A 27,493-nucleotide genomic window follows, 5' to 3' on the forward strand; every position below is an offset into this window, starting at 1 on the left:
GTGAAGGCTGAAAAAGAAACTGGTCTGGACAGATCTGCACTTCAGCAGTATGGCGAACCCAGATCCAGAGAAATCAACTAGAAGCAAATCTTTCAGCAAAAGCAAAAGTGGAACAAAAATCTGATCAGAAAGTGGATAAGCAGTGGAGAAACGGAAAAGTCTAAGAAGTATACTGTATTCTGGAAGAAGTTGAACCAAAGAAAGAAGTTGGAAAACTGGAAAGCCAAGGCAAAGCTGTTCTGGAAGGACAGGAAGAAATATGTTCTGAAAAATCAGAAGAAAAAAAATCAGATCAATTCTAAATGGGCCAAAAACATAAAACCATGAGCAGTGTTGCTGACAGCAGGTCGTCTTCCCTATTGTGAGCATCCAGATTCAACAGAGACTGGAAATCCAGCACATTTTGATAGTGGAAGAACTTGCTGGTTCTTTATTTTTCTGAGAAGTGATATTTCTTTTTTCCTGAGAATCCAGAAGAAGACCTCACTACATGGGAGCAAACATGCAGAGGAACACCATAGCCATGCTGCTAGGAGTGGATGTGACAGAACACAAGGATTTCTACACCAAAGCTTTTAAGGCAATGCAAGAAAAAGTTATTTGAGGTCAGGGGACACCAGAAGAGGAGGAAGAGTGGAAGACATCAGATTGGACATGAGAAGTTAAGATTCTCTCATGGGAACTAGGAAGGAAGAGGGACGCAAGGCTCTAATACCATGGTAATTTTCAGGGTAATTGTCATTCTCCTAGATATTTCTTCTACCTTGATATAGATTGCCATTGTTGTTCATTTGCATTTATAACCTTCAGACTCATATATTACAGTTGAGCACTATTCTATTTACAATTTGCTCCTCAACAATTTCCAAAACAAATTATCATGGAAAAGAAATGTCATTTTCCCTCCTCTGCCACTAACAGAAGCCCTCTCCTAGCTACAAAACCATCTAAATGCTCCCTCCCTTCTGAGAATAAAAATTATGGTCCTAATACTGAGAGGATATTGTTCCCATTTAATAATTTTATAACTCTGAACTCCAAAAAGAAGGGATCCAATTATAATGAACAATATTGGTTGGTTCTATAAGGTATTAAAGATTCAGTATATCCAGTCCTATTTTCTGATGCAAACAAAAGAATACCATGAGGTAGCCAAGTAATTTTCAATAAGAAGAAAGTGCACATAAAAAATTGGTGATTGGATTAAGCACGTTGGAATTAAATTTTATGAAAATTTTGATACTAATTAAAATTCAAATCATTGTTACAACCCATGGATATGCATTTTGGAGCAAAGTGGGTTTGCAAAGTACACTTATTTTTCTAATTTCACAGAAGCTCTTTTCTTGGTTAGAAATTATTTGAAGATTATCAACTTGCATCTGAATGCTAAATGCTCAAGAAATGGTTTATGACAACCAAATTAAAAGCAAGACGATAATAATTGCATCTTACCTGTCATTTTTTTCTTTCACAGATTCAGATGGATAAGCTGCAGCATTTACCTGTATTTCAAGTTCATGGGAACTATTATCCACTCTTAACTCACAAAGAATAAAAAAAAAACCCAGAAAATAGTGGGTACACCTTTTCATCATTAGTATGGTTCACATTTTCAGTGCTCTCAGAGTCATTGCTTGAGTTCTTCTTCTCAATGCATATTGCAAGCTTGAAAAATATGAAGCACAAAAACTGAAATTAGAACATTTTATTATTCAAAAGCTAATCAATATCTCTCCTTTATATATTCAATACCAATCAAAATAGGAAAGAATACTACTATTTACAAAATACAGTAATCCCATCCAACACACTTATCAAATCAAAAGAACTCTTACCAAACTAAAATATAGTCATTGATCTCCTACCAAATTAAAAGAATATCAACTTTTTTACACCAAAAATGAATAATTATCAAATCTTAATTCAAAATTATAACTAAAAAATTAATTCTTTTCCTTGTTTGCATAACAATATAAAATATTGTTCAATTCCAGTCCACTTTAGCCCATTGACTGACACACAATAACACCCAAGATGGCAAGACTTCCTCACTCTACGCATGACAAGGACAATGATCCAAATGACCACATAAAACGATAAAATATGCGCAATCAAAATCATACGGTGAAACTATGGCTAGGTTGCTAGGGCATCACTCATGGCAGTGTCATTCGTTAGCATCACGACATGGCATCACTTGTGGACGGCACTTGGTGACACCCGACGGAACAACTTCAACTTTTACCTGATTCAACATCAGATTCAGTGATACAACAACTCTGAATTGGCACAACTTCATTGCAACAATATCCATTCAACAACAAAGCAACTCTAATTTAATCATCTAGGATTTTTAGGTAAGTCCTCTTCTCCCCTATACTCTTCCTAATATTCTTCCTCTTCTCTTCTTCATTCTCCTCATTTACTACTCTTTTTCCTCTTCCTCCAACATTGGCATTCTTCCTCCTCTTTTTGTCCCCTCTCCTCCAATACACTTTGACACATGTATGACACCATCTCAAGCCTGTTGGGGACCAAAACCTCAGCTCGGCTCAAGAATCCAAAACCTTAGTTTGGCTCTATGATAGTGATTGACATCTGTTCTTGGTTTGCATGCCACTAAATAAATTGAACATGAACACTTCTAAGGTAGACGATACGAGAGAAATTGAATTCACGAAAGCAAGAAGAGAATTTAGTGTCACTGGATAGTCTACGATAATCATTACTTAATACAAATTCTCTCCTAGTATTGCCAAGTGTTTCCCATATCAACTTAGTAAAAATCTTAATGGGATATTAAGTGGTAAATAAATAAACTAACTCATTAGGCAAACCCTAGATCATTTAATAGTTATATCGATATTTCCACCTCGATCTTGTGTTAGCCTGCTGTCAATGTGTGATGGTGACGCTTGACACCACTCTCTATTCTCTACCACATAATGGGAGAGTGCAAGGGCTCATGTTCATTGGATGAGTCCAACCACACTCATCGATCGGTATTTAGTAGATTGTAGTGAGATAGTTTTTTGTTGTTAGATTCCTTTCTTGCAGTTGGTAGTTATCATTGCATGGTATATTTTGTCGTTTACCTTTATTATTGATTATGGTATTACTTGGCCTACTCAATTTTTCCTGCTGGCTTTCTTCCTTTGCCGCTCTAGGGCCACGGAGCATTTTAGGCTCAAGTGAATTGAGGTCTGATTATTGCTAGGTGGAGACTTTGAGGAAACTTCACAAAAGTCTTTTCCAGGATTTCAGGCTTTTCAATTTTATGCTATCTAGTTTTTGTTGTCTTGGCAATTAGAATTCTTTTAGATGTTCTGATCCTTCATTTGTCATAAGAAGTGTAAAACTGTGTTTAATTTTGCAAGTTGGATTTTTTATGGCTTCTCATTGTGAAAAGTTCTAAAAACAATGTCATGTCTATAGTTGTGGAGACTCACATGGGGTATGACAGTGGGAGAAATGGTTCATTCCCCACTTGTCTTGTGAAGTTGCTGAGGAATGCGGATCGGGTATATGTGGCAAGCCAAAAATTCCATGTCAAGTTTCCAAATTCATCTGGTTATGTGTTATCTCCTGTACAGCCAATGGTCGTGTTCTCGTATAGAAGAGGAAAGAAAATTGATCAGAGTAGTAGTGAATATGAACACTGAACACCAATGCCATGCCAATAAGGATTCCCCTTCTATCGCTAGTGACATGATTCATTAAAAAGTGATGTAACATCACAAATTTTCAGTCTCCAGTAGAAATATATGCCATTGTGTAGAAGCAATGGTCCAGTGCGTGAGGTAGGACTATGCCTTGTAATATGTGGATCCATATATAATTCTTCTAAGAACCACCAATATTTCGCTAATAAAGCACGGTTATGAATCTCCAAATTGATAACCTTTAAACCTCCTCCATCACACAATAGACCATGTAACATTTGTTCCTAAAGCCATTTCCTTGTGTTGAGCCCGAACCCCCGCAAGCAAGTTTAGATACATCTCTCAAACTTGTTAATTACCAATACTACCTTCCATGACATAGAAAGGAAACCTTTGTACAGGTTGAGCTTTTTGTTCCCTTCTTCAATACTAGTGGTTTCCAATAGATAAGGCGATTATTGATATTTAGCAGCAAAAATTCTCCAAAAGCACAAACTCTAAGTCTGTTGATTGTGTTATTTAGCATAATTAAAAAAAATTTTACAACTCAATTTAGATTTATGGTAGAAGTAGACAGATTTTACCCTCTTTACTGTCCTTTTGTATGCCTAGGACTAGGAGACACTTTCTCACTGGCATGCTTCATACCATGCCACATAGCATCATACATGTAAAAGACCAACAAATAATTAAGTCCATGAGGATAACAGAGGAATGACCATCAAGACTTATGAACCTTCAAATAGCTGATTGGAGATTACCTAAAGTTGACTGCGTGCTTTCTGGTATCTTTTTGAGAATGCATTAAAAATAAAATCTTAAGCATGCTAAAAGATTAATCTTCGATATAATAGGTAGAACAAAGTGATGGAAGATGTATTTTAGAGGTGATAAAAGATATGAAGTATGCAAATCACCATATGCATTCAAAATTATGCAGCAGGAAGATGGAAGTGTTAATTATCAGTCATGTTAATTGTCAAACATAGAGGCCTTACCATTTGCAATTTCTGATGGATAAGACAAGTAGACAAGTCAATGGTGGAACCCTTGAGCATATTTGGCCAAGGTTGTGCCTCATCCCAGCACCAGCGAACTTCGCGAACAAATTCAATCCAGAGGGATGCTACAGCTAGATTAACAACAAAGCCATTGTTCAGATTAATGTAAATTTTGGAAATATATGATTAGAATGGAAGTCAGAAGTAAATAAAATTTCTTAGTGCAACAAAGTTCACAAATAAAACCACAAATTTTATATTCTATGAAGCGGCAGATGAGATCGATTATAGATACAAACCACGTATATTACAACCGCCAAACCAAAGTGAATGTAGGCAAAACTGAGCAAACAAGGACTCTAAAGGTGCGCCTTTGATTGCACGGCAGTGTTTATTTTCACATTCTGGAGGCAAGCTTCCATCTGGAGGTAGCACAGCATACCCAATTTATACAATGAAATAAAGAAATAATATTAAACATCAATCAAGTCTTGTTCACAATAATTAAAGCATGTTAGAGCAAATGTCAATCATCATTTTTTGGAAACAATTAGTGTTGTTATCTTCTCAACTAGGAAAGTCATAATTCCTTTAGAGAAGGTGCAAGTATTAGCATACATGTCTACATGTTAATCCCATATTTAGAATCCAAATGGATGCAATTTCTAATCTTTTAAGTAAAATTGCAATTTCTTAAATTAAGGGACCCTTTTAAAAAATCACCAATTAAAATCCCCAAATCAATTTTTTTCTCTTCTCACCTCACTAGTTCATGCCTCTTCATGGACAACAACCCCTGCCATGCTACTCAGTCACTATGCCATTCCCGAGATCCAACCTCCTCTATCTCTCTTGTGCTAACGCTGCTCCAATCTCCTCATGGGACTTGGCCAACATTGACAATGTGACCATTACTCAAGTCAAACACCGCTAACCCTTTTTATAAACGTTGTCTCCCCCCACAAGATCGGATCAAAGCTACTCACCTTCACACTGCATTGCATCCGCAGACAAATGGAAAAACAAAGCATACTAGTATTACTCTAGAGGACCTTCTATGAGGATGTGTACTAGACTTTTGTGGTAGTTGGGCAGGTCATTTACACCTTGTGGAGTTTGCTTCTAAAAACAATTATTACTCATCAATCCAAATCTTTTGAGGTACTTTATTGGAAAGCTTATAGATCCTCAATACTATGAGATAAAGTTGGTGAGTGGCAGCTGTTAGGTTTGCAGTAGGCTTAAAGAGAAGCATAATTACTATAGAGGATCAAATAGAGATAAGCCGAGGCTTTAGCTGGAGACCATGTTTTCCTTCACGTATCCCCTAATAAGGGTGTGTGAATATTTGGCCTTAAGAGGAAATTAACTCCCAAGTCTATTGGGTCTTTCAAATCTTAGAGCAAGTTGGTCTAGTAGCCTACACACTTGCTTTGTCGCCTTCTCTGAATGGGATTCATGATGTCTTTCATGTGTCCATGCAAAGAAAGTATGTGTCAAACCTAGTTAGCAGTTCTGTTTCATCCTGATTCATGTGACGAGGAGCCTCTAGTTCACATTCTAGACCATAAGGAGCATCATTGACATAACAAGAAACTATGGCCCGTGAAGGTTGACGGCAACACCATTCATATTAGAAGGCAGCTTGAGAGCGGGAGGAAAATATTCGAGCCAAGTACTCATACCTTTTTACTTTACTTAATTAGCTAAATTTATGAATAAAAATTTATGTAAGAGGCTAAGATGTAATATCCTCTTTTTTAAAATCAAGGGACAAATTGCAATTTCACTAGGAGTTTTTTTTTTTGTAATATCACAATTAAAATCCTTAAATTATTTTTCTCTCCCCCTCCCTGATTTATGCTTCTTCACAAGATAGCAACTACCATGAGTGACTCGGTTGTCAACCTGCTCCCACAACTCAACCCCCTTCGTCTCTCTCGCACAAACGCCTCTCTATCTCCTCTCGAGACCTGGCCAATCATTGATAGTGTTTCTACTATGCAAATCCAACACTACTAACTCTTTTGTATGAGATGTTGTCTCCTTTGCGATCGGCCTAAAGCTGACTGCCTAGGCATGCCATGATAGCAACATAACTAAAATATATTTTATAAATTGGCAACAAAGGTGGGTCCAGAACCTAAATAATAATGGATTTGAGGCATATTACTATGTGTAAATTCTCGACATGAATACTGTTAGAATATTTAGGGATAAATATTCTGTTAGGGATAAATATTTTTTTTATAGAATAATTCTTCTAGAATAGGTCCCTATATTCGTATATAAATAGGGGTTTATCTCTTGTAATAAGACAAGATTCCATATTGTTTTACATCGTATCAGAGCCCCCCAATTAGGTTTATTTTTTTCCCTCCTCCAACGCTTGCGACGAGCCTTCCTCGCGCCGAATCGCAGCACCTTCCTCGTTGCAGCGCCTTTCTCGTCGCACATTTTCCTCGTTGTGACGCAAATCAGCAGCGCCTCCTCATCGTCGCGTGTTTTCCTCGTCGCGACGCAGACTAGCAGCGTGTGCGAATCGCGTGTCTCCCGCCTCCCGCGTGCCGATTTGCTCCGCTCAAATCGTGCTTCTCCGCCGCCGAACGCAGCTTCTACTCCTGCCGATCTTCTCCACCGCTCAAGCACGAGCTTCCGCCGCCGAACGCAAACCGCTTCGAGTCAAAAGCACCTCCTACTCTGGGGTTATTTCTTCGCGCGCTTCTTCCTTGAGCGAGTCCAAGATCGTAGCCCGTCGCCGAAGACAGCGACGCAGAGCGAACCGAAGCCCTCCTTGATCGTGCGACTCCTCTTCCCTAATCACTGATCGCGACTCCTCTTCCCTGATCGCGACTTCTCCAGAGCACGCTCGTCCGTCATCATCCACTGGAACCTCTCTTCTTCCTCTCCCCAGTCGTCTCCAGCGTTGTCGCCGCCTCTCTCAACTACCAGATTCAAAGGAGCAGCAAGGGCGGATCCTCAGATCAACGGTGAGTACACCTTTGTCGACCTCTGTTCGGCTGGAAGGAGACTCCTGAGGCACACGTGTTCTAGGCGGATCTCCCAGGCGTAAAACCCTAGCGCGCCACCCTTCCTAATCGCTACCTCTGCAGCAAATCATCACTCGCACCTCTACTGCCCGACGTCCGCTGCTGCCACTTGTAATCCTTCTCCTCATTATATTTTTTTAAGTTATCATCGTATTTCTCCTTCCTATTTTGCTTGTCTTTCCTCCTTGTCATCTATTTTTCTTCCGAAGACTGCAGGTGATACTTTTGCCCATTCAAGATGGAAACAGGCTACTCGATGAAATGTGTGCCTTACAGAGTAGTGGAATTTGGGACCTTGTTCCTCTACCACCAGGGAAGTCGGTTGTTGATGGGTATATACAGTGAAGATTGGTCCAGACGGAAAGGTTGACCGGCTTAAGGCTCGCCTCTTTGCTAAAGGATATACTCAGATCTTCGGATTGGATTATGGGGACACCTTTTCTCCTGTTGCTAAGATGTCCTCCATGCGCATATTCCTGTCCATTGCTACGATTTGACATTGGCTTCTTCATCAGTTAGACATCAAAAATGCTTTCTTACATGGTGACCTGCTTGAGGAAGTCTACATGGAGCAACCTCCGTGTTTTGTTGCTCAAGGGGAGTCTTCTGGTCTTGTATGTCACCTGCGGAAATCTTTATATGGTCTCAAACAGTCTCCCAGAGCATGGTTCAGTAGATTTAGTACTATAATTCAACAGTTTGGCATGACTCGGAGTGAGGTTGGCCACTCTGTCTTTTATCGTCACTCATCTACTGGTTGCATCTACTTGGTAGTTTATGTTGATGATATTGTTATCACAGGTAGTGATCATCTCGAGATTTCACAGGTGAAATAGCATCTTTTCAAACATTTTCAGATAAAAGATCTCGGCAAACTCAAATATTTTTTGGGGGTAAAAGTAGCACAGTCCAAAGATGGAATTATCATATCCCAAAAGAAGTATGCAATAGATATTCTAGAAGAAACAGACATGTTAAACTCAAAGACAATCGACACCCCCATGGATCCGAATGTCAAACTCATGCCAAATCAGAGGGAGCCTCTTTCAGATCCTGAACGATACAGACATTAGTAGGGAGACTAAGCTACCTTACCGTTACTCGTCCGGATATCTCATTTACAGTGAGTGTAGTAAGTCAGTTTCTCAACTCTCCATACAAGAAATATTGGGATGCTGTGACTTGCATTATCCGATATATCAGAGGTGCTCCAGGAAAGGATCTTTTGTACGAAGACAAAGGACATACTTGAGTCATAGGTTATTCTGATGCAGATTGGGTAGGATCTCCCATTGATAGGAAATCTACTTCTGGATTTTGTATATTTGTCGGAGATAACCTTATTTCTTGGAAAAGCAAAAAAATAAAATGTTGTGGCAAGATCCAGTGTAGAGGCAGAATATCGAGCTATGGTCATAGCTACTCAAGAACTTATATGACTCAAATAGTTATTTCAAGAGCTAAGATTTGGAGAGGTTACACAAATGTCACTTATATGTGACAACCAAGCCGCCATGCATATCGCCTCGAATATAGTTTTTCATGAGAGGACAAAACATATTGAAGTCTACTGTCATTTTATCAGAGAGAAAGTCATATCTGGTGAAATATTTACTAGTTTTGTTAACTCACAGGATCAACTAGCAGATATATTCACCAAGTCACTGAGAGGTCCTTGAATTGACTACATATGTAACAAGCTGGGTACATATGATTTATATTCTCCAGCTTGAGGGGGAGTATTAAAATATTTAGGGATAAATATTTTTTTATAGAATAAGTCCCTATATTCGTGTATAAATAGGGGTTTATCTCTTGTAATGAGACAAGATTCCATATTGTTTTACAAATACCATTACCATGCTTGTCTCACAACCTAACAACTAATACAACAAGTATTCTGAAGATTTTTGAAAGAGATATTGTGAAGTAACAAAGTTTTGTTATTATCAATGACAATCATATTGTAGTGCTTGGACCTTATTCCAATCATGCCGGCAACCTTGTAGGATGAAAAGGAGTCAATCAAATCTAGAAAGTCTCAAACCATCTGATGCATGCCATGTATCAATAAAGGTCAGGACTCAATACCATTACAATCTGGCTTAGATCAAGGATTTTTTTAAATATTCTTAGTCTATTTTCACACTAAGTAGAAACTAAGTGGCATAGGGCTAGTTTCTACCTAAGGCAACATTTCTATGTCTAACCATTTGTAAATAAAAAAAAACTGTCATTGTCAGTGATAATCCCATTCTAGTGTTAGGCCCTACCAAGCATGCTAGTTGCCATATGACATGAAAAGGAAAAGGCCAAATCTAAAAAGCCCAAACCATCTGACACATGATTCATATTAATAAGGGCACTACTATTCCAAGCTTGGTCAGACAATACATGGACACCAAAATTCTGTCTATACAATACACTAAGTAATAACTAAGGCATAAAGTGCATGAAGCCATGAACAACTAATTTGCTATCTAAGGTGACATTTCTAATCATTTCCAACTTTAATAACTCAAGGAAAAAATATATATAATTTCATCATTCAACAAAAAGACATGAATCAATTTCACACATGAAAGAGACTATCAATGAACTATTATCTATACGCCAAAATAAATAAATAAATATATAGTTAAAGATAAAATACCAGAATGCACTATAATAATTGACCACCTAGAGACAGATGCTCTAGTGTCAACAATATGTTCTATAAGCACAACATTGCTAATATGTGATTCATGGTAATTTGTTGCAGGATGAGAGCATCAAGAAGAGGAATATCAGGATAAGAGACTTGACACAAACAAATAAGATAACATAGATGACAGCTTAATTATCAATGAGATACCATAATGAAAAATTTCTTTCAGAACACGATCAACAACTGTTGGGGGAGGTATAGTTGAAGACTTTGAACTACCAGATGCTGGATTTTCGACTGTCTAGCATAAAAGAGAATTAAAAAGTCAGGAAGAATAATCTGTGTATTAAATATACCACTGCAACAAGTATGGAAAGTGTAATAAACATAAAAAATAACCTGAAACAAAGTCTTCCAAAAATTGTGCTTCATATGATTTCTCTAATGCACTTACTAGAAGATGTAATTGCGACGCAAATCCAACAAACTTCCCTGGAGAATCATGTATCCTAGAAGAAGTATCAAATAATGACTTAATTGACAATAAAATAGGGAATAAAATATGTGGATGATCAATCACTTTGCCCTAAAAAAAGAAATATCAAGTTATAAGTTACTTGACGATAAAACAAGAAAGAAAAACTGTGGATGATCAATCATTTCGCCTTCTAATTTCGCAATGGAGGAAACTGAATTAGGAAAAAAAGATGAATAAAGGGTGTAAAGGAGCAAAAAGAAAATTTTTATAAGTATTACATATGATGATGTTTAAAATGAAATCTTTGAGAAGTTTATAACACAAGAAAATACAAAACAACAAACTGAACTCTTTACATTTCTCTTTTGGTAAATTATAGCAGAGGAAGAAGCAGAAAATAAATAACCTTAGAAGATGACAAATTTGAAATAAAAGATTAATCAGTGCATTAAAAAGATTATATTATTCCAGAAAGAAAACCTAAACACCCCAAGCAGAGAGAAATACTGTCCCAAATAGGTTTAAGTTACAATAAATAACTTCATTGTTTGATGCTTGACATTTAGTGTAATCATCATCATGCAGTGTGTCCTGATTAATTAGGGTCAATTATATGAATCTTACCCTTGAATTAAGCTCTATGCAAGGTTATAGCATTAATAATTTTGAAATCAATTTAATATACTAATGATAAATTTTGGTACAAAGGGTAGCGTTTGAAATCTTGTAATGTACAGCTCATTATGATTTACATTTATCAGGTCATGCATAATATCACTATCCAATTGCGATGGTTTCTCAATGAAATGGAAATGCAAGCACTGTGATACATACTGCATACTACTCAAAATGTCCACCTATGCCGAGCAATATACTGCTTGTATCAAGAAGCAAACTGCTTCATACCGGGCAGTATGTACTTCGTGTATGGCTTATCAGGCAATATATACTGATTTAAAGTTGCTTGCATACTCCCTCAACCTATATTCTTCTCAATTCCCCCAATTTCTTTTGTAGTCTTGAAAAATATTACTCATGCATGCATGCTATGAAGCTAGAGAAATTAAATCAATAAACACGCAAACATTGTGTTCATGTATTCAACAGTGGAAGCTGAAAAAATTGTAGACAAATTTTTATTCAACTTAATCAAATAATTATTACACAACCCAATTTATAGGTGATACCACATCTAGAAAATAAAGAAAGACAACTTATCAAATCTCCTTAAAACAATAAGGACTAAAATGGGGATATATATATATATATATATGGCATAGGGATGAGCCAGTACAGTTTGATGTTACCTCAGAAAAATTGCTGAAGTGAACATGCAAACCAAAAGGGTTATTGTTAAACCACTATAGTAATTGTTTGAAACAGAACCACAAAGAAGACTTACATGTTTGGGGAAATGACAGGATATAGAAGCCACTTTTCTGCATCAAATGAGGATGCATTTTCTAGTTCTGCCATCTCAAGAGAACTCTCAAACATCCTACTAGACCAAATTGAGACCAGCTCAAAAGCTGAAACGAACAGGAGATAATAAATATCATCAAGTGATAAAACTGGGATAAGTTGCCACTGTCTCAGAAAAACTGACTAATGAACTGAACCATTAAACCTCGGATTGAAACTGCAAAAAAATGAATAAAAATAGATTTATAACCAACTTCTTTGGGTAAGAATCATTTACCAATACAATATGTGCTAGGCGACAGAAACACATCTTAATATGAACCATTTTAACATCAAAGAAATCATTAATTGAAGTTGCAACATAAACAAAATTTCTTGGGCCAAGTTTGCAGGACAACAATGTTCAATGTCAATATTCAAGTTTAATTACAAGGCAAAAAAATATCCACATGTGTGGCTTATGTAAATGCTTTTTGCATCAGCAACTTTCTTTACCCACAAAACCCAATAACCAACTTTACCAAAATTTGAAATAAGTAGTCTAATGTCAACATATAACTTGTTAAGGTGCCTAACTCAAGATCTGCAAACTTATCTGGAGATAATATCAAAATGGTTACTTGGTAGAGTAGAACATTATGATCTCGGCCTAAGAAGTGCATTTGCTTGAATCTGCCTTGCGACTCACTGACAGCATAAAGCTCAAAAGATGTAGCATAATAACATCGAAGACTCTAATCAAACCAGGATCAAAGCAAAGGATGAAAAATCCAAGAAAGCAATAGTACTCGTATAAAATAAGCCATCAGTTCCCACTATGTTTTCAATCTGGCAGAATATTATTAGTGTTAATTGCCCAAAGTAATCCCCTATATATATATATATATACATGTGTGTGTATTACCCTATTATCATTTTACAATTATTGCCTAAACATGAAATGATTACAAATAAATCCTAATCCATTAACAATTAGGTCCTCACATTTTGCCTCATGCTAGCTCTAAAGTATTATAAAATCACAACTTGTTACAAAATTAAAAGACCTCTCAAAATCGTAGCCGGCAATCTACTAATTAATCATGGGAATCAACAGAGTGATGATCTCCTTAGACTGAAACTTCATCTTCTCCCTGATAAAGTCGCATCCAACCTCTATATGTTTTGTTTTGTCCTCTCATGAAATACTAAATTGAAAACAATGTGCATACAAGCTTGATTATTGCAATATAGGTTCACATTGAGTAGGAGCACTACCCAATTTGGTCAACAATTGCTCAAGCAAGATAAACTCATATGTAGATAGAAAAATAACTGTTTTTACACTCGACTTAGCGACTACAGTTTAATTCTTTTCCTCTTCCAAGATACTAGATTGCCTTCTAAAAGAATGCATAATAATCTTGTGTATGATGTAGAACTCCTATCTCAGAAAGAGTTTGCGTAATATGCCTACCCTAAATGTGACCAAGGTTTGAAATCATTCCTAGTCAAGATTTTAATCACCAAAGAGAACTAAGTGCAACGATCATGTCAAGTGCAAGTGTCAGTGGTTGTCTTAAATACCAACCCTACACATAGGAGTTGCCTAGCTCATGGAAGCTTCACAGACCAATCGAAATTCTTGTTCTCATCTTGTGAAGCCACGTTGGTGTGTCACCTAGCCCTCATTGCACCACCCTAAGGAAGCTTGTCGTTTGTTTCCATTGTCTCAAACCCACAAAAGCCTCAAGGAAACCTCATGCATTGTCTTCATCCATGCGGAAACCTTTTGCAATAGTTGTCATCCTCACAAAGTTTTGTGTCATTGCAATAGGTTCCATCATCTTAGAGAATTGATTGGCAGGGTGCATGAAATTATAAACGATGATGTGATACCCATTTCTTACACTTTCTTCATATGACAATTAGTTGCATTTTCACTCAGCTTTTCCTAGTTAATGTCCACTTGTTTTTGCCTTCAGATCCTCCTAAAGCAAGTGTTACGATGAATTATTAAATGCTTTGAGATTTGAGATGTACTGCTACTAAGTTATTAGAGCTTCCCTTTAATTGAATTTGTGAAATTTAGTTTCTCAGTTTTATTTATAGCTTCACTTGTTATGCTTTAGTATTATTTCATGGATGCATTCAGTAATTGTAGTTTGAATTTCTATTTACTATGTAACTGAAGGAATGTTGGACTGTTAAATGAGCACAGAAGAAAAAGATAAGAGTCGCAAAGATGAGAATGTTAAGGTGGATTTGCGGATATACAAAGATGGATAGAATAAGAAATGAGAATATTAGAGAGAAAGTCGGGGTTGCACCTATTAAGGAAAAATTCCGAAAGAGATGTTTAAGATAGTACGGACACATATTTAGGCATCCAATAAATGTCCCAGTTAAGTGATATGAGAGCATCACCAATACGCACATTAATAAAGGAAGAGGGAGGGCAAAAAAAACTTGATTAGCAATAATAAAATAGGATAAAATTTTATTTAAATATAGATAATGATATAGTAGGAGATCAAATCCAATGGAGTAAGAGGATCCATATAGCATACCTCACTTAGTGGGATAAAAACTTATTTGTTGTCATTGTATATGACTAAAGAAGTTGATGGGAAATTATCTAGGCAGTCCACTCCATCCTTAGATAGACTGCCATTACTATAAAATGTCATACTTAGTTATAGGACCTTGGAGACTTAGTCAATATGCTTCATCCCTATAAGAGATAATATTGAAATAATGTGCATGGCGATTTAATTAGCGTAATATAACTTCAGTGGTTCACTCGGAAGGTTACCTAACTCAGTCATTGACTGTCGAGTCAAATAAGCCACATGTACAATGGCCATAACTCTACATTTGAACTCTAGACTCAACCTGTAACAGTTTGCATTTTGGTCTTCCAAAATATAGGTTGTCTCCAAGAACATTATCCTGATGTGAATCTGATATATGTAGGAGAGCCTATCAAATAGGCAATACTATGCTCCACAATCTAAAGATATATAGTTATATAGGAGACCTTTTCCAAAAGTATTATTGAGATACTGTGGAATTCTTAAAGTTGCTTCCTAATGGTCATCACATGGAGCCTCAAGAAATTAAGTAAATTCTAGTTTGATTCATGAAAATCTTTTATTTTCCATTTCATTTTCTAAAAACATTGAAATTGATAAGAAAATTAAAAACAAATATTTATCCTTAACTTTCTGACATCACCAAATTAATCATTCATTAATTTTACTATCGACTAGTCTTATGAGCTATTATCCCCATATGCAATGCCTGGTAGCTTTACTATGGTTGCTAAAAAGATAATTTTCTTTTTGTTTCCTTTCCTTTTTCTTCTTTTTTTGCATTACTAACCATATATAGAAACCTTTTACCTCTTATATGTTCCTTCTTTTCTGCAAAATAACAATCCAACATGTGTAGCAAATACCTTTTTCTCAGCTAACTTTAATGAAGATAATAAAAAAAACATGTTAATCATCATTAACAAAAAGTATACCTATGAAAGAATAGACTTTGTTTCTGTGTTACAGTGTGTTTATACGGACATACCGCACAAGAATGCTAATTCCAAGTTTTAAGTGTTAGCACCTAACCATAAGAATCTCAGGATGTCAAGATGCATAGGCTGAACTTAAATCACTGGAATTGTAAAATAATTTGATTTGCAAATTTGAAGTTATGAAATGTGCTGTCTCAACTAAGGTGTATGTAATCAAAATGTACCTGTTACTGGATCCTCTGCAGAATACCATTCTGTCCAAGGACAGTCATCATCCCATTGGGTTTTAATGTGTTTCAGAATATCAGTATCCCCGGTTGATTCTTTATCTTCAGGATCAATACTATCAATCTCATCATCAGATTCATATGGAGGAGTTCTATATGTGAGCTTCATTGCAAACTGAACATTGAAAAAGCTTGCCGAAAAATCCACAGGATATAAGGCCTCCAAAAGCAATTAGAATATGTAAGAACCAAGAGAAGTTTAGCAGGTAAGCAACAAAAAGGTTCTTTCTAAGAAAACAATGTGCTATGTTAACTATGATAGATCTGATAATAGTCCACTAACATAGTTAACTTGAATCCTTGCTAAGTATCAAATGTGAAATTTTAAAAGGATTTGTGGTGATGCAATCAGCAACAGCTATATCATACTAGTCATTCTTTTCCTCCTTTTGTTTAGCCAAAGGGAACAATTGCAAAAAAAGAAATAGAAATGAGAAAAGTACTGGAATGACTTGCAACAAAAGACCATGAAATGCAGCAGACATCAATAGACTAGTTTCCAGCAAGAAGACATCTTCCATCAAAAGGTAAGAGAAAAAAAACTCACAAAAGAATTTCAAATTCAACTATGTCGTAAACAAATAGTTAGGCATACCAAACAGCTGATTAGAGGGTTCTGCTTTTTTTTAAGAAAGAACAATGGCAAAATATAGTAACCACTGAGGGATGTAAGCTCACTTTTTTCTGAGGAAATCCTTTTTGTCACTTTGTTTTGCCAAAGTTTACCTCCACTACAGCTCATTGTCTTCATTACCCACTCATATGATATTGAATTTAGCTGTTTTTTAAATGACAAGGAGATTCCTAAACTATGATACTACAAAACTGGGCAAAATAATATTTTGAATTTCATCTCCTTCCTGTTCTTTCCTCTTCCACTTCATGAACTTGAACTCCTCTTGTGTACATCTTTCTTCCTCTTCATCTCCATGAAACTACTTCCATCTTTTTTCTCTTCCACTCCATGAACTCCATTTTCATCTTCTCCTTAACCTCCACGAACTCCCCATTTTCTTCCTCTTCCTCTATACAAGCTCCTCTTCCATTTTTTTTCTTTTTTGTTTCCAAGGACCTCTAACTCCGCCCATGGTGAATATCCCATCATTGCTGGTCCCAAACTCAGATAAAGGAGGAGGGTTGCGTTAAGTTGCCTATCAACGTTAAAATATAGGCAAATATTATGTATGGATCCATCAAACTTCCATGGGCACCTCTTCTGTCTTCCCCTTCCTCCCATCTTATCCTATGAGAGCTTAGATAGCCCTTCATCCACTTCAAGCTCTTGGAGTTAGTTGATATCTACTCAATCCTCAGCATTGGCAACCTCATGTAAGGCCTTTGACCTATGAGGAACACTAGACCAAAGTATCAACAAGACAACAACTCCCAAAGTTGAGACATGAAGGCTCATAAGCTTCATGCATGAAACCCTCCCTTGAAGACTCAATGGAATCGTATGTTGCACGAACAAAACCCTCCCATCATCAGTGGTGCCACACTGGTGTTTGCAGTGTTGGTCACATCATTGCAGGTCCTAAAGTTGTTAGAAATTTCCAAGTAAATAGATGAAAGGGGAAAAGAGAAGGGGGAATTTAAAATTTTGCCATCTGTTAATCAAAAGACTACAACTTCATAGGGGTATTTATGTAAATAAAAGAAGAAACAGATGATTCTCTCAGATGGTGAGGCCCTGAGGGATCAGTGTGCCAAGTGACATGAAAATTGATTATGGAGGCAATGTGAGATTGCATTATCTATGATACAGATGGGTAACCCACAATTGCCTACATAATAATCTTTCAGAATCTTAATAAGAAGCAATAAAAAACAAATTAGAATTGCAGTGACTTACAAATTTTGAGACAAATAACTCATAAAGGCCCTCCAAATGCATGAGCCTTATTGGGACCTGGCTGCCAATCCTATCAGCATCAAACCTTCTGGTGAATGTAAGGCCTAAATTTTGGATTCCAATATATGATTTTCGAGAAGGATCATGCACCGGAACAAATGCAGGCCAATTGCTGCATATGAAAACAATAAACTATTAGTAAGACTTGCTTGGTCTTTCCATGGACCAAATGAACATACAAAAGCATCAACCTTCCATATCAGTATGTCTTACGAAGTTTCTTTACGTGCTAGCTCATCCACAGAATTTACAGTGGAATGATTGGATTGCATGTCACTTATAAATTATATGCTACTGCAGCTATATCAAATTAAACTAATGAACTAGTTATTGGGATATGCACAACAATTTTGTCACTGGATTATGAACTAGTTATTCACCCACAATAAATAAATTTATCACAATTCGTAATGTTTTTTAAGAAACCCTAAATCACTAACAGCATAGTTGCCATAAAATGTCTTGAAGAAACAGCAGGAAACATATATAAAATATCTGATGAAAGATAAAATAAAATGTCCATGTTAATCTTTTGCCAAAAACAAGTGCATTATCTGTGCAATACCTTGCCTCTCACGTCCTACTTCACTTTTTCCTACAAATATTGTATTTTTGTTATCCTACAAATATTATATTTCTCTTACAATTGCCAAATACAGTGTTCAAGGAAGCAGTAAGTACAAAAACAAGGACAGACCAAAGAAAAAAAACAATAGATAGCTGGCAGAAGAAAACTTGATCAGGCAACTCACCTGCCACAATTTGTCAAAGCAACGGCAACAGCACTTAATAATTTTGTAGATTCAGGTGCATCAAGAACTACCCCACTAGCACTTACAGGCGCGACAACCTGGTTGTGAAAGTAAAACATACATTAACAGTTACAAACAAAAAAAAATACAGTTGTTAACTAGTTGTATTGACACTGAACATAACTACACTTTTTTACTAGAAGTTATCCAAAATGAATATTCACTGTTAATTAAAGGAGAAATTGGCAGGCACAACATCAGATGCAATTTCTTCTAAAACAATAATAAGAATAATTTCATCCACCTGCAGTGGTTGATTCATGAGGAACTAGGAGTGCAACAGGAATTAAAATAAAAAGAAAAGGAAATAAAAGAAAGGAAGATTTTTTTGAATCCCCAAACTGGAGAATGACATATATAACTATTCATCCTTTACATGATGTGGATCCTCTCACATAGTCCTACTTTCAAACACTTCATTGGTATGCCTGAGAATAATTTTAAGACAATTCAAATCTTGTTATTGAGTTAAAGCTAAAATTTACTGAAAGCAATGTTGCATATATAGGCAAGCCATGGGAATGGAACACAGAAAATAAGAATGAAGAATGTATAATATTTTCAATTTATCACATTTGCCAAAACAAGAGATACAAGAAATCAACTGAAGTTGAAAAAGCTAAAATATAAATGTCAAGAACCAATTTGTGAATATGTAAATATATGAGGATGTAAGTGTAAATAGTATTAGTCTATGAGTGAACAATTTGATGCTTACCCCACTATTAACATGATATCAACTAAGTAAGATGATTGATGGAAAATACTTTAACTAGAGAGGAAAATTTGAATGATACTAGAGAAATACCCTTTAGCATTGTTGCTTCTTGGCACATGAATGGAGATTCCATATTATATGGTCAAGTGCCCACAAACTAAGCAAATGAATACATAAGAAAATGATACAAGAATAAAGGAATAGAGAGCAATAGAAGGAGAATAAAGGTAGAGAAATAAGAGATATTCTCTATATACAAGAATTCCTATGATTAACAGAGATGTTCCAAGAAATATTCTACGAGATATAGCAGGAAATAAAATGTTTCCAATGAAGACATAATTGCCAAAAGTACAAGAATCTTCTCAGCATATGACACTCTCCTCATCTTCCCCTATGGCAAGTAGGAACTTGGAAATAGCAAATTCTGAACTAAAATAAAAATAATAATTTTTTAAAGACACTTCAATCACTCTAATAGTCTTATTTGCAAATCCAACTACAAAATGGCTCCGCAACATAATGCTTTGTTAACATTAAGTATTGTTTGAGCCAATTTTCTGATTTAGCCTGTAATAATGGCATTCTAGAATAACCCAATTAAGCTGTCCTCTATTGCCAAATGGTTGTCCTTTTCTACAGAACCACTGAAGGCTATTATTTGACTGACTGTTTCTGATTTCCACTATGCAAAGTCGTAGGTTTCAACCAATATACATGATGTTTTATTAATGAGTATTTGTCAATTTAGAAATATCTTTGAGTCGCATACCAGATCTGCATATCATCCATTTTGCATCTAGGGTAGTTTCATGCAGCAAAATAGTGTGTGCCATGTGAACTGTAACATCACCCTATTCCATTGTTAATGGTTATTAATTAATGCTAGCAGAAACATGTACTAATTTCATGGATAATCTACCAAGCAAGTTCTAAGCATAAATGGAAGTCAAAAACATACCAGAAAATCAGATACACCAAAAGACAACTGCAAATCATGCAAATTATCATCCCAATCTGCAGCTTTGCCTGTTACAATTTGAATTTAAGGGACAATAGCAATCTCATGTACTGCAAGAAAAGAAAGAACTTTACTTCAATATTCATTTACCATTAGTAGAGACACCAAAGTAATGCTCGATGCAGTAAAATTTTGTACTATACTTTATCTCAGATTTGACCTTATACAAATTTACCCGTGAACCCAATTGTTCTGCACCTTTTTCCTGCAAAAGAATAAAGTATTCCTTACATAGGGCACATGTGTCATATGGATTCTATAGACACAGCCTAGGTAACACTTAATTCCTAACTGCTAAGTAGCACAAGGAACACCCAGTGTTGTCAATCATACACAAGTTAAGATCCACTCTTGCATCACATTGAGGAACAAATGGTCCCAGATATACAAGGTATTAACTTCAGGTGCTGCTTCTATGCCACATTAAAATTATGATACTATAATGTAAGTAGTTGGATGTACCTGGACATTCATGTTTGCATACTGAATATCCCATTTAGAAGAATGGAAAATTGCCAATACATACCACAGAAAGTGAACTATAACATAGACAGCTCAGCTCTTAGTGTGCTAATGCGTAATTAACATAGGTATGGCTGTGTTGTACAGCTTAAAGATGCACTATTGAATAAAATTAAAGAATTCCATAAAAAGTGCATAGGTAGAGTAGGTAGAGTACTGCAAAGTGCACATCAAAGTATTGCAATTTGAGAAAACCATATAAGAAAACCAAAATGAGAAATTAAAATAAAAAAACAAAGGTTCTCAGTACTAGAAACAACCAAAATATATAGTAAGCCTGTAAGAGTTATAAATTTGGTTAGCAAAACATGTCTTTCAGAAGTGGCATCCCTAAATAGTGTTTCTGCAATTAGAGATCAGAGGAGTGAAGGACCTCCCAAGTTATGACCTTAGGTGAATAAACAAAAGGAATAAATTCATCGACTAGCAATGAAAAACTATTGGTGTTATCACAGGAGTTTAGGAGTCTACTAGTTTGGATTCTGATGTTAATTGAATTAGCCTTTTCACAAATCATTGTTTAGATTATTTAAAGATATGGAATAATTATCGAAGATTTCCTTGTGTATTAGTCAATAAATTATAATTATTTTTGAAACAATTATAGTAAGTAATATAAACAACTATGAATAATTCAGAAAAAAATATGTTGTAACTAAAAATTTGGAGGACGTGATGAACTTAGCAATGAAATAAAGCCAAGATAACAATTAGGCAATATATGGTTATAGTTAAGCATTCAACTACAAAATTGTTAAGATAATAACTAGAATAGTAGACGAAAGAAATTATGTCCAACCCATTTTCCTTTGTTATCAGCTTTTTAGAATTTAGTGAAAACTGTTTAAAACCATATATCTATAAATTAATTCAAGTATATAGCTTTCCCATTCAATTCCTCCTTGTGACATTTAAATATCCTATTTGAGCATCCTATGCCAACTTCAACTATGTTCATATTATATTTCCAAATTAACTGCAGATTTCCTATGAAAGAAACAAAGCATGGTGCTAGCGTGACAACTGTTTCAATAATCAACCTCAAAAAATCAAAATTTGTTTTTAACATATTTTCACATATCTTCTGTGAGTAGTTGGGATTCCTAATATAGATTTAGGAAGTACTGCATCCTAAAAAATTGCCAGTAACAAATTATGAAAAAGGTAAAATACCATACCACCAAATTCTTATGGCCATCAACCATCCATGCACGGCAAATGGCTTCTATTTCAGATATGAACCTTGTTAAAAAGAAAAGGGTAAAGATCAATCAATATGGAAATCAAGAAAAAAATCAATCAAAGGAATCAGCTCATTATCAAGGTTCATAGTGGAAATAAGTTGGTTCTAACCACCCTGGAAGGGATCAATGCAATTTCCATCACACCTACACAAAATGGTACCTTTCCCACGAAGATGCGAGCGTAAAATCATCGAAACCCTCAAGCTGCCAAGAAAAGCATGTCACACATAACATGTCATCCAATGGAATATAAAATGTTAAATAAAGAAGATTTAGCACAAAGTAGTTTATTCTAAGCACCATAAAGAATCACATTTTCCAACTCAGTCACACCAGGAGTTAGTCAAATGAATTGGAAATCCAGAACAATGCCAGGATTGAGAACTTTGCAGTTCACTTTAGTACCTCATGGCTCATACCATTGATTTGCCAAAAATAGACATGAAATTTTGACTAGCACAGACAGTGCACAGTCCAGTATGTCAACCAACAGTTCCAGACTGATAACATTATATGGTCCTACTGAATTATACAAACCTTGTGCTACTTGGTAGTATGGCATCAATCGATCAGTATATCTCTGTAACTGGTGCGCTTTTATGGTTAGAAATAACAAAGAATATAGTGAAGGATAACAGATAGCTCGATAGGAAAAAGATTTTGATATACAATATTCAATCAGTGTAGTCAGATTTTATTCAGGTGAAAGGAAATATTTCCTCCCAATGAGGTTTCTCTTGTGTGAAACTCCCTGGAAAATGCACAAAGCAAGTGATAATCAATGTACCAAAAGATTGGAAGGCTCGGCTCAAGCAGAGAAATCTTGTTAGAAACTTGTGTCATATCTCATAGGAAATTGGAGAAAAGAGGGGAGGAAAGTATGATCAATTAGAGGAAACCTCCAATAGCCAAAGGGTTTTTATTCATGAGCTTGCTTAATGCCAAAAGGACTTCGGTACCTCTGTTATTGTCATGACTTGTCAAATTTTGAACAACACCTCTTCTGCATTATCACACTCTGGTGGGCTAAAACGACTAAAAAGACCATCTACAACCCTGCCCATGATAAAGGTTCGTAGCATAACTCAAACAATTTGTACCATCAAATGGCTCCTCCTTCAAGGCTTATAAAAGTTATCTCAACCTTGGAGTCATGTGGCCTGCAATGAAGGAGAAATAACTTTCATCTCTCAAAGTCCATATGGTATCTTCTCCAATAAGGAATTCTACCTCTGACTAGTAAGATATACAATATTTTGCCATAAAGGATCTTCTTGCCATCGTTTTAAAATTCATCGAGCATAATTGTTTTAACAATATCTTGTTTTGTCCTTCAAATAAAAATAAATAAATAAATAAATAAGGACATTGTAAATGACGTTTGCCCAAAGAAAATTGTAACTTTATTAGGGAGATTATAGCCTAAGGTGTTGACGTCTCTAGTGCTAGTATTGTACATGGGAGGAGTATGGAACTGCAATGATAATCATTGGGGATGCTAGCAGTGGAGTAATTTGTGTAGGAATGATTTGGCATAAGAGGCATATCGCATAGGGGGATGGTGGTGGTGGTGGTGGAAGAGGAGGATTTGTGATTTAAGGATAATTGATGGTCTTGAGGGACAGTAGCTCCAATACCAAATTTATAGGAACTAGAGAATCAGAGAAAAAAGGGAAGGAAAAGGATTATCACTTTAAGAGATCAACCTCCAATAGCTAAAGGTTTTTTATTTATAAATCTTGTTTGATGCCAGAGGACTACGTGATGTTAATCTATAGGCATCTAAGAAGTGTCTTATAACAATAAAATAACTAACCTACAGATAAATTAAGGAATAACTAGCTCTTAAGTATAAAGGTTGTCGTAATGAAATAACTTATTCTAAGTGAATTGTAGAAGATAATTCTAAATTGAAGTATTAATTTGAATATAATCTCCTTTTAGGGTCGTAACAAATATGCTTTCAGGGCCCGGGACCAAGTTCCAGGCCCCTGAACAGATCATTCTCCATGAATCAACGCCATTCTTCACGAACTCACGAGCAGATTGTCACGACACAGGTCATCAAGCAAACCAAATTAGAAGAAAAGTCCTCATTCTTAATACAACACCCTTACCATCGAAAGCTTGAATTATTCACAAAAAAAAATGAAGTATTTTGGCACAATTAAGTTACCTACATCAGAAACCAAAGAAAAACAGAATGCTCAACCAAATAAAAGGAGGACTAAAACAGAATCCTAATGAACGAAAACAAATCAAGAGAACGGTTGAGCCAGAATAAAGGAGTTGAACCAATTTTATTGAGAGCGCGGGATCTACCGTAAATGGTAGAAAGAAGAGATGAAAAGAAAGATACCTCTTCACTAAGTTCTTCTTTCTCTTCGTCCTCCTCCTCCTCCTCTTCGACTACCCTTTTGTGCTTAGCATTGCTTGGATACGCCATGGGCGAAGCCTTACGTCCGACGTCTCGGGAATAAAAACGGAGACGGCGATGGCCGTTATAAAAGGCAAGCCCAATTCTCCAAAATATAATATTATTTTGGATCATGCTATCAAACATATACCCCATTCTCCGTTGATGACCTAACAGTCACTGAGATCAACTAAATGAAACTTTATATTATTTAAATTTATTTAATAAAATAATTAAACTATTGTTTAAATTTATTTGAATATGATTCAAATTTAATTTATTTAATTTAATTTATTTGAATATAATATATGTACCCAATTTATTTGAATATAATACATGTACACAACTGAAAGTTTGAAACTAAGTATTGTGCATTATACAACACAATACTTGATGCTTGGAAGTTGTGCATTGTACTCAAAACGAAGGATTCTTGATGCTTTGACATCCTACATAAATAAAATTCATTCACATTATAAAAAAAATATTGATGTGCCTCAAAATTTCCGCCTAACATATAGATCCGGATAAGTCTATACATGCCAACCAAAGAGGTATCCAAACAAGTAGGAGGACAAACCAAGAGAAGTTTCACAACTTGGAAAGTTTCACGACTTGACTTGGAAAGTTTCATGACTTGGGAGGTTACTCGACTTGAAAAGTTTCACGGCTTAAGAAGTTCGCAGCTTGAGAAGTGCACAGTTCAAGAAGTGTTGTGATTTGAGAATATCCCCTGAATGAGATAGTGGCTAATCTATTTAGGTGAAGAAGTGATGTTTTACTCGCTCAACAAAAATCCACTCGGGTACCTTCTCAGATAAACTTCCAAGCCCCTTCTTTTCATAATTGACTAACTATGCAGGAGCATCCCTGCTAGAGAACATCCTTAGCACACTGTCTAGACCGTGAGAACATCTCCATTTAGGAATATCTCCCTTGGATTCCAACCCTTGCACTTATTTTACTTAATCATTCTCATTAATGATTCTCTAATTAGCCGTTCGATAGATGGCAATATCCTAAGTATGGTTGTAGCAGGAGTTAGCTAAAGGAGGAGGATGCCACCTGACCTGTTGTACAATGTCCCATATGCAGGAGAAGAAGGGGGTTGATGTTAGCAGCGTCAGCAAATTGGGCACACACCAAGCCTTGTATGGTGAGGAGAGGTCAGTTGTGGACCATCACTTGTACATGTCCTGGTGTCCAGATTTTGTCTTTGACTAGAGGTGACAGCAATCCTACTCTACCCATGTGTGAGGTTCACATCTTCCCACACAGGAGGCTGACAACCTAAGCATGGGGTGATTCATGTCAAGATCAATTTTGGCCCTATATAAGGAGAAGGGTGCCTACCGAAAGAAGGTAACTAACTCTAACTGAAAAATCAACCACTCGCTGTGAGTAGCTCCAAGTTAAGATATAGTAGTTGACCTGGCCAACTATTATTCTTCTTCCTTTTTAAAGCCTTTCTCCAGCAGAAGATATTCCTTCTTTTAACTTAAGTCCTTTTTCTAGAAAAAAAATACTATTTCTTTCAGTTCAAGTAATTATTTCAGAAAAGATACTCTTTCTTTCAGCTCAAGCCCTTCTCTCGAAGAATGTACTCTTTCTTTCAGCTCTATGCTAACTTGATTGACGGAGAGTTCACGTATCTACGTCAACCTCCGCTGACCGATGTTGACTCATAAGCATAAGACCAACTCGAGTGCGTAGGATTAGAAGCTTTGCCAGATTATTACATGTGGGAGATCCACTCGAGTGCGCGGATCAGAAGCTTTATCAGATTCTTGCAGGCAGGAGATACACTTGGGTGCGCCGGATCAGACGCTCTATCAACTTTGGATTGAAATGGAGAACTGCGGTCGTGCAATCAGGGAGAGTGGTGGTTACCCGCATCACTTTTGACGCCACTTAGTGAAGATTGGCTTAGGTATACTAGCTCGGGTGAAGACCCAGCTCAAGCATAAAAGAATGGGAGTTATCAACCTACATATTTCAAAGAAAATCGTCGAAGTGGACCAGAAGCTCTACCAGATTCGAACCCGAAGGAAGTGGTTCGGTCAAGCCCGGGAGTGAGGAAGGATTCAGTTCCCATCAAAATGATGTCGTCTGTGGGAAGGTGAGCAAAAAGCATTGAAGAATTCAAATATTGAGGGTTTTGAAGTAAAGGTGTCAACTAGTTCTAATGGTCTTTACATCCATATGCTCAAACAATCGAGCTTAGAAGAATTGCATTCATCAAAGTAGCAAAAGTAGCTCGACAACAACTTTGACTGTGCCCCAGCTACATTTACCTCCTCGCTTGGAGTTTTTATTGACGATGTCTTTATCATTCCTTCTTGTTGTTAAAACGTCATCACTTGTAGTTATATTTTATTCTACATTGTTATGTCTAGCGGTTAGATCTTCTTCAACAGTCTTGATTTACTGTCATTGTGTATGAATGAAGTGTGGGAAGAGAAAATCAAGCATTTGATGTATCCAGGGGAACTCACTTGGGTCAGTCATCCCACCCAAGTTAGTCAACTTACATATGATAATATTCTCTCTCGACCTCTGGACTATGTCAAGTTATCTTATTTGGTGGTGTTAGAGACACGACTATTCGACTATGCAACCACACAGTCATTCTCTCCTAGCTTCCCAATTAGGATCGAGTTATCTTACATGGTGGTGTTGGAGACACTTTGCTGCTCGACCATGTGACCACACCATTCTATCCTAGTTTCTCGGCTAAGATCAAGTTATTTTATTTGATGATGTCAAGAGACACTTTGTTGCTCAACC

General features: G+C 36.2%; 1 protein-coding gene across 2 annotated transcripts in view; it reads right to left on the minus strand.

Moving 5' to 3' along the window:
- LOC141845330 (uncharacterized) overlaps positions 1-24,745 on the minus strand; it is a 41,230-nt gene extending 16,485 nt beyond the window's left edge. Inside the window, exons 1-15 of one of the 2 annotated variants that reach the window (XM_074733405.1) lie at positions 24,650-24,745; positions 22,451-22,494; positions 22,225-22,288; positions 20,615-20,729; positions 20,465-20,532; positions 18,726-18,823; positions 17,914-18,085; positions 15,999-16,221; positions 12,244-12,370; positions 10,763-10,872; positions 10,571-10,660; positions 4,966-5,088; positions 4,664-4,797; positions 1,588-1,668; positions 1,456-1,505 (exon numbers count right to left, since the gene is read on the minus strand). In XM_074733405.1, coding sequence (XP_074589506.1) covers positions 1,456-1,505; positions 1,588-1,668; positions 4,664-4,797; positions 4,966-5,088; positions 10,571-10,660; positions 10,763-10,872; positions 12,244-12,370; positions 15,999-16,221; positions 17,914-18,085; positions 18,726-18,823; positions 20,465-20,532; positions 20,615-20,729; positions 22,225-22,288; positions 22,451-22,494; positions 24,650-24,736 — 1,586 coding nt within the window. In that variant the 5' untranslated portion in view covers positions 24,737-24,745. The remainder of the gene's footprint in view (positions 1-1,455; positions 1,506-1,587; positions 1,669-4,663; positions 4,798-4,965; positions 5,089-10,570; positions 10,661-10,762; positions 10,873-12,243; positions 12,371-15,998; positions 16,222-17,913; positions 18,086-18,725; positions 18,824-20,464; positions 20,533-20,614; positions 20,730-22,224; positions 22,289-22,450; positions 22,495-24,649) is intronic. The other variant, XM_074733402.1, reaches the window with a different exon arrangement.
- Positions 24,746-27,493: the final 2,748 nt, after the last annotated feature.

The sequence above is a fragment of the Curcuma longa genome, chromosome 1, assembly GCF_044706935.1.
Source record: "Curcuma longa cultivar G26 ecotype Majalengka, Jawa Barat chromosome 1, ITB_CL_G26_1.1, whole genome shotgun sequence".
In the NCBI taxonomy this organism is placed as follows: domain Eukaryota; kingdom Viridiplantae; phylum Streptophyta; class Magnoliopsida; order Zingiberales; family Zingiberaceae; genus Curcuma; species Curcuma longa.